This window comes from Cydia pomonella, chromosome 10 (assembly GCF_033807575.1).
Source record: "Cydia pomonella isolate Wapato2018A chromosome 10, ilCydPomo1, whole genome shotgun sequence".
Taxonomy (NCBI): domain Eukaryota; kingdom Metazoa; phylum Arthropoda; class Insecta; order Lepidoptera; family Tortricidae; genus Cydia; species Cydia pomonella.
The window spans coordinates 14,248,812-14,259,353 of NC_084712.1; the positions used below are offsets into that span (position 1 = coordinate 14,248,812).

General features: G+C 39.6%; 1 protein-coding gene across 2 annotated transcripts in view; it reads left to right on the plus strand.

The window, feature by feature from the left end:
* LOC133522178 (uncharacterized) overlaps positions 1–9,434 on the plus strand; it is a 30,081-nt gene extending 20,647 nt beyond the window's left edge. For both annotated transcript variants that reach the window (XM_061857409.1, XM_061857408.1), the window contains exons 4-5: positions 8,270–8,493; positions 9,088–9,434. In XM_061857409.1, the coding sequence (XP_061713393.1) occupies positions 8,270–8,493; positions 9,088–9,371 (508 nt within the window). In that variant the 3' untranslated portion in view covers positions 9,372–9,434. The remainder of the gene's footprint in view (positions 1–8,269; positions 8,494–9,087) is intronic.
* The last annotated feature ends 1,108 nt before the right edge of the window (positions 9,435–10,542 follow it).

Here is a 10,542-nt window from a genome sequence, read left to right on the forward strand (position 1 = left end):
GAAATACCCGATTGGCTTGCATTCGTGTGTGCACCGAGGTGCTGGCCCCATTCTTGGTACATGTAAGGCCCGTCTTTACGAAGTAATATATAAGTCAATGGGTGTGTTTCAGTATATTTAAGACCCCGTAGGATAGTGTTCTTCTCTCACTCTCACTGAGCGTTTTAGAGGATACGAATCGCTGAAGTCCCTAGAGAAAATTCTCAAGATAGCTAATAAAGTTATTGGCAACCGTCTTGTTATCTTAAAACAGCGGGACGAATGTTCTAAGAAAAAAAAAAACTATTTTTTTATCCCCAGTATTTTTGTTACCCCTTTATATGTGTAACCTGTGGGCAACCGTTACAACAGAACAATCATCATTTCACATATGTGTTGTGTATATCCATCCGAGAGCCACCGATGAGATGTATATGCAGTGGTTTCATAAAGTGGAGTCTATAGTGACGTCTCTAAAGCAAACTATAATTATAGTAGGTGACCTAAACATCAATCCAACATATGCTTCACAAAATGTTCTTAACTACTATGCCTATTTCTTAGCTGTTTGTGGTCTGACAGAGATGAATGGTGTGCTGAATGCGTATCGTGGTAAACTAGATGTAGTGCTGGTGTCAGAACGTGTTAAAGTGTCCGTCTCTGAAATTACAGGAAGCGGTCTTGTCCCAAATCGCGACGCGTACCATCCTCCTTTGGATATCTTAATTTCCATTGACCGTACCTGTGAGAAGGCAAGGATTTCTACTAACCCCAGTAATATTAAATCACAACATGACTATAATTTTGCGAAGGGTAATTACGAGTGTCTTTACGAGTATTTAACCAAAGCGTCCTGGAACGAAGTGCTTCAAGCACATGACGTAGACGGGGCTGTTGAGGCATTTTATGGAATCATTTACTCTGCCTTTGACGTTGCGATCCCGAAAAAAGTACGTACAAGTTCGGTGTGTAGACAATATCCAGTATGGTTTAGTGCAGATATCATCAAAGATTTAAAACGCAAAGCAGATCTGCATAGGGAATGGAAAAAAAGTAAGGACGCCTCTGTTTATAGTTGTTATTCTACCTTACGTGCAAATATAAAGGACAGAATTTCTTGCGCTTATGATAATTATGTTAGTGGGCTAGAAGCAAGGATAAATGGCAATCCTCGTGCATTCTGGCAGCATATAGGCTCCTTAAAGGCAAAAGGCGGCTTTGAAGCTACTGTTCGGCACAATGGGAAGGACCACACTGGTCCAGAAGCTGCAAACGCCTTTGCTGACTTTTTTGCTAGTGTGTTTCTGTCCGAGGTGCCGCAACTTGACTATAAAGCTGTCAACAACCAAGACCAAAGTCGAACAGCTAATTATGTTCATATACCTGCAATTGAGCAGTGCGACGTAGATTCAGCCATCAAAAGACTAAAACCCCGTTGTTCGATGGGTCCTGATAGCATCCCTGCATACGTGATCAAAGGTTGTAAGGACTGTTTAATTCCTCCCATTTGTCACATTTTTAATCTGTCATTGTCCATTGGACGGTATCCTGACTGTTGGAAAATCACTCGTGTCACTCCAATACCAAAATCCAGCGATGTATCTAATGTTGAGAACTACAGGCCTATTGCTATCCTATCAGTTTTAGCTAAACTATTTGAATCTGTCTTACATACATTGATAGGCTCGCAACTCTCACCCTTTTTATGCAATTCTCAACATGGCTTCAGAGCAAATAGGTCAATTGAATCCAACCTCCTCACGTTAGTTGACATAATATCGAGACATTTGGATGAGGGTCAGCAGGTTGATGTCCTCTATCTAGACTTTAAAAAGGCGTTCGATCGCGTTGACAACGACGTTCTGCTACACAAATTATGCCGTATTGGTTTCTCGCCTACACTCCTTAAGTTCTTTGCAAGTTACTTATGTGATAGGAAGCAATTTGTCAAACACGGAAGTTTCGTGTCTAAGGAATATCCAACGCGTTCGGGTGTTAGCCAGGGGTCGATCTTAGGTCCACTGTTATTTGGCATTATGATCAACGATCTTGAGGAAACAGTCGAGCATGCCAAGTGTCTACTCTACGCGGACGACCTGAAACTAATACTTGAAATAAAAAATATGACCGACTGTAAGAAGTTACAGGACGACATCGATTCTGTTCGTCAGTGGAGTACAACTAATAAGCTGCACTTCAATGTATCCAAGTGTTCTGTCATGACATTTAGTCGAGCAAAAAATCCGACACATGCTGACTACAAACTTGGGTCCAAGAGTATCTCTCGAGTCGTAACAGTCAAGGACTTAGGAGTTATCTTTGATGATCACCTGACTTTTCATGACCATATAAAAAAGTTAGCTGCTGAGTGCTTTAAAAGGCTCGGATTTGTTATCAGGAGTTCACGTGACTTCCGAAATCCAAGCGTAATTAGGCTCCTGTATACATCACTGGTTCGTAGCAAACTCGAGTCTGCGGCAGTCGTTTGGAACCCTCATGAGAGTACTTATGCACTGCTTCTGGAGAGAGTACAAAAAGCATTTTTAAGGTGCCTGTATAAAAAACTGCATGGGTACTATCCCTATCTATACCCTACTAAGTTCTTGCTTGGATCACTTGGCTTCAACTCTCTGGAAGTAAGGCGTAATTACAAGTTTTTGACACATATGTGTAGCATATTGAGGGGAAAAAGTGACTGTACCGACTTGGTGTCAAGACTTGTAAGGCTTTCGGTACCGTTCGTGCCAAAGAACCAGCTCAGGCCGCGGTGCTCTAGTCTTTTAGCCGTTCCTCTTGCGCGTACAGTTTCGTGCAGAAACTCTCCAATTCTTCGAGCCCTCAGGACAATTAAGAGGAATTCCTAGTTGCGATTTTTCCATACAAACGCTCTCGACTGATTCCTCCCTGGATTTTTAACCTAGAGCAGTGATTTTTTCAAATAAGATCAATATCATCAATATCTGTGCCGCTATGTTTTGCTTTTTTGGATTATTTTATTTTGAAGAAAGATACAGCGCCTCGAAAATCGCAAAAACGGCTAAATTGAATTGGCTGTAAAAAAAGGCACAGTATACAAATATGACAAAAAATATCCAAAAAATCAAAACATAGCGGCATAGATTATTTCTTCCTCTTGCAATTTCCAAAATTTCATAATGATTAGTTGCGTTTTGGAGGAGGAAACAGTCGAGAGCGAAACCTCGATTTTTGAGTTTTTTGCGAGTGAATTTCGGTCCGAGCTGCAGTTGTCCTTTTCGCACGAATTGGAGGCGGAGACAGTTTCTAAATATACGTACACAGAAGGAATAGTGATGGGCATAACATCCTTATTAGGGATTGCAGAACCGGTACTGTTTTAAAGAACCGGGATTTCTCGGTACTTTCGGAACTGGTCTAATTATTTCATTATTTTAAATAAAACGACAGCATTTTGCGATTTGACCACCTTTCGTATTATAATTTAATAATCACATTTTCTTTTATTACGTAGTAGGCATTTTTTTTTTTGAAATATAGTATTTTACATTGCTCACACTTGTGCGTCACAAGTAAAAGATAACTACTTTGATGTTTGCCACTAGATAGCAAATTTAATGAAATTACATTGACGAGGGGATTTATATATAAGTATTGCAGTCGTATTGTATAATCCGCCGTATTACATTACGGCTAGCCGATATCAAAATAAGGGCCATTTTGAAATGCGGCGGTTCAACGATTAAGGTATGTTGGGTAAATACCGGATGCGGGTGAAGAACGTAGGACATTCATTTCCCCCTAATTTGGCTTTATTTTTTAATGTTGGCAACATTGTGTAAGACGCCATTTCATTGCGCCTCGAATGTCAGTGTCCCCGCATCGCTCAGGGAGTCGGGCTTGTACTATGTGCAATCACAATCACAGAGAGCAAGGTAAATTTCGCGAATTCTTCCTTCTATCCGATCTTCGCTCTGTAATTTATTTTGCGTATTGTGATGAAACTGTGTTTGTTTTTGTAATTGTGTTAACAGACCTAGCACTGCTGTAGACCGATATCCGATCTTGACCCTTTCAGGTAAAGATCGGACCAGAAACAATCAGATCTTTACCTATTTAAAAAACAGCAGTGATTATCAAACTTTAAATTTTTTTCAATTTACCTACTGACCTTAATTATCACATTTATTGTTTTCTTGATCACACTTTCGTACCATTATTTTTATCCAGTACCACTACCAGCGCGACGGTTACTGACAATGTAATTTTTTTAATTTCCGCAACCCAAAGGTTGCCTTTTAGCGATAAGACCGCATGTTGTTTACCTGTACTTATGTGTATGTTTTCTTTTGTATTGTTTTCTTTTATTGAGGTGTGCAATAAAGAGTATTTATATTGTATAGGGATGATGATACAATATGTTGAAATGTATAACAAAATCGAGTAAAATAGATAGCAAATGAGCAATTTTTCGCAATAAAGTACCTACACATACGGATGCATATGTAGATGTGCACGTATACATACATTGCTAGTTTTGGATACAAAATAGAGATAGGGCTTCGAAATTAGTTTTATTAAAATGCTTCAAGAGGGCTCTCTTTTCCTATATATTTATTTTACTCTTTACATACGATCCTTACATTTTATTGCAAAATTAAACCAACAAAATCGCAATTTTAATTATTTTCCATACTTCAAGATGGGCTCTCAGTGACCTTGACCTTTTTAAAGAACTACTTAGTCTTTTTGATTTTAAGTTTGATTCTTATTTTTTTGGCGACCTTTATTAAAAATGACTGGGCACGATTATTTTTTATTTTGATTTTTGTCCCTCCTACTTAAGTACTTAATATCTTCCAGTAAGGTCCGACCGAGATCTCGGTCTCGGTCTCGGTCTCGGCATTCTCGGCCAAAAATCGAGCCGAGATCTCGGTCTCGGTTCTCGGCCAAAATTGGCCGAGATTCCTGCCGAGACCGAGACTAGGCAATGAGCTAGCCATTGGTGAATTTGAATTCACCGCCCACGAGCGTCCGTTTCTAAGCCACCCGTTGGTTGCATCGCCCGGTTGGTGTTTTTTTTTTTGGTGATTGTGATTGGTTTCGTACCTACATTTTAGGCCAATTACTTATCAAATACTACCTGATGGAATCGGATAGGCGCGGTTGCAAGTAATGACTTGTTCATTTGGTTCTTTTCGTTTTGAGGTTGTTGTTAATGCGGAAGAGTTAATAAATGAGTGTATATTGTTATCGAGATGTAACTTGATGTGAGTGGAAGATGACACTTACTTAATATATTTGTGTTTACGGGAAAAAGCATAGCAGTAGATACAATACGATACCGGTGGCGGATTACTGTTGTGGAAAAATTAGACATAATTTCGTGCGAACTTTGCGGATGCTATTCAATACAATTTTGACGAAACTCGCGGTGTGGTTGTTGGGTCATAGGTTGGTTTTCATTTGATGTGGCTCATGTGGCCAGCGAACAACTTTTTAGGAAGGCTGGCCAGTTAACGGACCGTAAGGCTGAAAAAATACCTTTTTTGGGTTATAATATAGAACTGTTTCATTTTAATCATTGTTATTGTACCTCTTTTTGTGCACATCCGTACTTAAAAACCCGGCCAAGTGCGTGTCGGACCACGCATAATGGAAGGTTCCCTACCTTCATACAACACAAAAAGCCGTACAAGCAAAAGAGCGTATGTTGGTGGCACTTACGTCGCGTCGTTTTAATCAGAAGGTCAGATGACTAAGCTTTTATTATTTCAATATTTTCCGATTTGTTGCTCTCCCGGTTAAAAAGTTAGAGGGGAGGGGACACACTATTTTTGGCTTTCGGAGTGATTATTTCCAAAGTATTTAATCAAAAAACGTTTTAGCAATGTTGTTATTTTTAAAGACCTATCTAATTATGTGCCACATGTTACTTTTATTTGAATTTTTACTAGTTACATGTATGGAGTGCCCGCTTGAATTTTTTTTCTAAAGTACGAAGTAGCGATTCACATAATACACCTACGTTCCAAATTCGTAATAAAATATATCATATAGTTCTCGAGTAAAATGACATACGAACAAACAGACGGACGTGACGAAACTATAAGGGTTTCGTTTTTACGGAAGCCCAAAAATACTATTTAATAGCGCTAAGAATTGATTATGATAACTTTTTTCTGATAAATCGTCGAATTTCGACTATTGAAACATTTTTAGTGCAAAATTCGTGTTTTTTCTTCTATTTTATAAATTCTCGGTCTCGGTCTCGGTCTCGGCCGAGAATGCCATTGAATCTCGGTCTCGGTCTCGTTCTCGGCCGAAACCCAAAAAGCGTTCTCGGTCGGACCTTATCTTCCAGTACATTCCAATCAATAAACAATACATTTACACTTTTCCTAAACCTGTACAGTTTACGAAATCTTAAATTGTCAAAACTACGTAACGTATCTATTATTTTAGTGGTTTTTTTTTTATTACTTCGGGTAAACCTTACAATAAGAGGTTTCTTAGCACATTGTTTACTTATCAAATTGCCTTATGATATGATAGGTATCAAAGTTTGAGAGCCACAATTTTACCAATTTTTGTATCCGGGTTAAGATCGGATACAAAAGGGTAGACACCGGACCTATTTCTTTGTGATACTTTATTCTCTTTCCATTAGAAGCAACTTTTTTTCACCATCCAATGTTCTCCCTTGATGGCAAAACACTCGTTACCCTAAAAAAAAGTATGTCTCATCTTTATACAGGTACAAAACTAAAACCGTTCTATATTTGAGATTACCAAAATTCAGGCCGAATCTACGGTTATTATTTAACGATTCGCTAAGTACTTCAAGAATCTGTCACGTGTTGAGATTTCGACAAAACATTTTTTCACGAGTTCTCTCAATTGGTCCCAAAATTGTCCGGCATTATCCCAACATACTTTACCCAGATTCTCATTGCGATACGTTCTTCAATAAGGCGGCCCAAGTTGAGCCCCATCGTACTACAAGTTAAATAGATTGTAGTTTAACCATAGGTATATTTTATACCTACTTACAAAATTTCACAACACACCATGATCACTCCCAACTTACTGATACGGATAGGTACAGTCAAGTGTAAAAATATGGGTGTACACATCTTACTCAAAAATATGTCCCATAGCATCTTATTCCAGTGTGATAAGAGCGTAGTACCATATTTATGAGACGATTCTTTCGATACATATTTTTGCACTTGACTATACGACGACAACCGAAGCTGAGACATTGTTTATTGTTTATTATTCAAAAAAACATTGTACATCATTCTTTTTTGCAGTTTTTACCGATATGGTAATTAATATCAATCAATCAATCAATCATTTATTATTTCGTCATCATAGGTGTAAAATACATTTAGTACAGGTGATAGGGTGTTTGGTATTAGGGTGTAATAGATACAGTATAATAGAAAAATGAAAATAGTACATTACGATACAAGTGCGAAAAATAGGAAATTCGAAACGAGTGGTGATAAATTAAAACACGACCGAAGGGAGTGTTTTAAATCGACACGAGTTGCGAATTACCTATTCGCACATGTATCGTACAACGTTTTACAGTACATATGGCCCTTTAAATGTTCGACACAGTAACGTAATATGCTACTTCTCGCACTAGTGCTATAAAGTAGCCCCATATGTACTGTAAACAATATTACGTGGTAACAACAAAAACAACTTGCGTCGGGCAGCGCAGAATAAATTCCGTCTGGCTCGCGGGCGATGTCGACGGAACGGCGCGCAATGAGCGAGCGCACGAGTCTCGCGTCTGTGTGCGCGCACTCACACTTAGATAGCTCCGGCTCCCGCCCACCGCAGCGCGACAGAAACATAGCTTCAAAAATTCGAGATTTGAAAAGTTGCTCAGCTAGGAATTGCTCTTAACGCGTTCTTGTCATCAGCCCCTGACTGCGATGTGTTTGCTAGCAGATGGGTAAATGTATGTCGTGAATGTTTGAAATACTGTGAGATGATGGATGAATGATTTGTTTTCTATTGTTTATTGTATTGTTTGACATGAAATTGTATAATTGCATATTTTAAGCCACTTGACATATTTTTAATTTATAATATTTGCATGACTTAATTGTAGTTCAATAATTATGTACTATTTTGCATGTATACATTTGCCAGCGCTTTGGTGCGAACTGTAATGCTGTGTAAATATATCGTAATAATAATAAATAAAATAAATAAATATGTATATTAAATTAGTGCCACAGTGAGAACGTTTTATAAGCGCTAAAGATGTGAGACTTGATTGTTTTGCTTACAGATATATTTCTGACGCATCTCGAGGAGCGATTCTCGTTCGCGACGCCACATCTAACACCGAGTGGACCGTCTTGTTTTGTTCCCCGAGCTCTGGCTTACAGATCACTCTCGGGAAACGCGGGCCTGTCCACAATGTGCTCATGGCAGTGAGGGCTCACCAGCCGGGGTTAATAGAAATCGAATGTGCTGCGTTACGGAGACGAAATTCTGCTTTACCACTTCGAGGTAAGTGGTATCAAGAGTTACCCAAAATAAATAAACTAAAACCAAAGTACGGTTAAAATAGTTTTCGTTTCGTGGGTCCGCTCATTCTTATAAAATGTAAACCCATAATCGATCCTGCTTTCCGTCATAATCTAAACGATAATTCTGATAAAGATTGCGGTTAGCACGCCAATTATTTAACTGACCTCTGGCATTTAATTATAATACAACCAGGCAACACCAATTTAATATACAGACAGAGGCAACGCAGTTAACACCAACTTTACCTTGCATTCAGTAAACTTACAGTGACGCACTCGACGTAGATATGACGTGAATGAGTGTCTCATTATAACTAAACTATAACTATGTATAGCTGTCACTCTTAATTAGCTCTTGCCAACGACAAAATGCTTTGTTGCTTTGTATGAAAGGGATTTTTAGTTATAATTAAAGGGTTTGCAAAGGGATTCCCTTCAGATCTTACCTGCCTGATGAATGATGACTTGACAAACCCGAGGACAAATAAAATAAGATGACTGACAATGTCGCTCTTGTTTTATTCGCCCATGGCGAAACTGAAACAACCATACTTGTACTCCTTTCTAATTCCAGCATTCGGCGAGCAGACTCGGCCAGTATTCCTCCTCGGTTCCGACACACACCACATCTACCTCCGGCACGCCGACGGCGCCGATGTGCTCTCATGGGACGTCCGCGATGGCTACAACATGTCCCAACTCATCAGCATTCATTCTCCAGGACCCAGGCTCGTACCTACCTCGGTCTTCGCGGACCCTTTGAAACACTCGCTCCTAATACTAGACTCGAACTATGGTGATGTAATTAATAGTAATTCGCCGGCATATCAAAGGATTTCTTTTATAGGTCAAATGTAAGAATATATATTACTTATACCATCTCATTGATCGTAACTAAATGAATTATAGTCGCTGCACATAGTTAGTTTTTTTTTTGTATTCATCACTGTTAAACGTTTACAGGTAGGTTATGTCCCATCTTATTAGTAGGTATTTACTTTGTCCGGCTCATAACAATTAATACCTATGTCGGTTCAGGAAGATCCTTTGAAAGATAACCATCTCATGGAAACAATAACTTTATGAACGGATAGTTAGTTTATTATATTATTATTTTCACTTTCGTTTATTATATTATTATTTTCACTTTCGTTTATCATATATTAATCCCCTGGAGTACCGCGGACGCGATGTCACGTCGACGAAACTTGACTCCGAGTCTCACAGACCGTGAAATCACTGTCCATCAAAGCCACTGTCCACTGGCACGAGGGCCTTATTAGCAAGCTACCGTCCTTCGGTTTTCCCCCTAGTTTTTGTGACTGGGTATCAGACTTTCTGAGGGATCGATCGATTCGTGTGGTAATTAATGGCTGCTCGTCCGATCAATTGGCAATCAATGCCGGAGTCCCTCAGGGGTCCGTGCTTTCAGCTACCCTTTTCCTGCTCCACATAAACGACCTGCTGAAACCAGGTACGTTCGGATATGCAGATGACACTACGGTTGTTGAAAGCTACATACCCAATTCACGAGCTAGTGGAGTCCAAATACAGTCGCTCAGGGAGGCAATGGTCGAACGCATGAACGTGTCACTAAAGGCAGTCTCTGATTGGGGTGAAGCCAATTTGGTCTCGTTCAATGCTAGTAAGACCCAGGCGTGTCTTATCTCCGCCAAACGGAGTCCATTCCATCTGACTCCTACTTTCCGAAATGTATCCCTTCCGATAACCGACCATCTTGAGCTTCTCGGAATCTCGCTGACTTCGAAACTCAACTTCGGCCCGCACATCGAGTCGAAAGCACAGTTAGCAGCAAAAAAGCTGGGCATCCTCATCAAGGTGAGACAGTATTTTACACCTAGGCAACTGCTCGACCTTTACCTAGCACAAGTGCGATCGTGTGTGGAATACTGTTCGCATCTGTGGGATGGTTCAGCAAAATACCAGCTTGAGGCGCTCGAGTCAGTTGAGAGGAGAGCCAAGAGAATCATTAATGATGACGATCTGACGAATGCTCGACTCCAAAGTC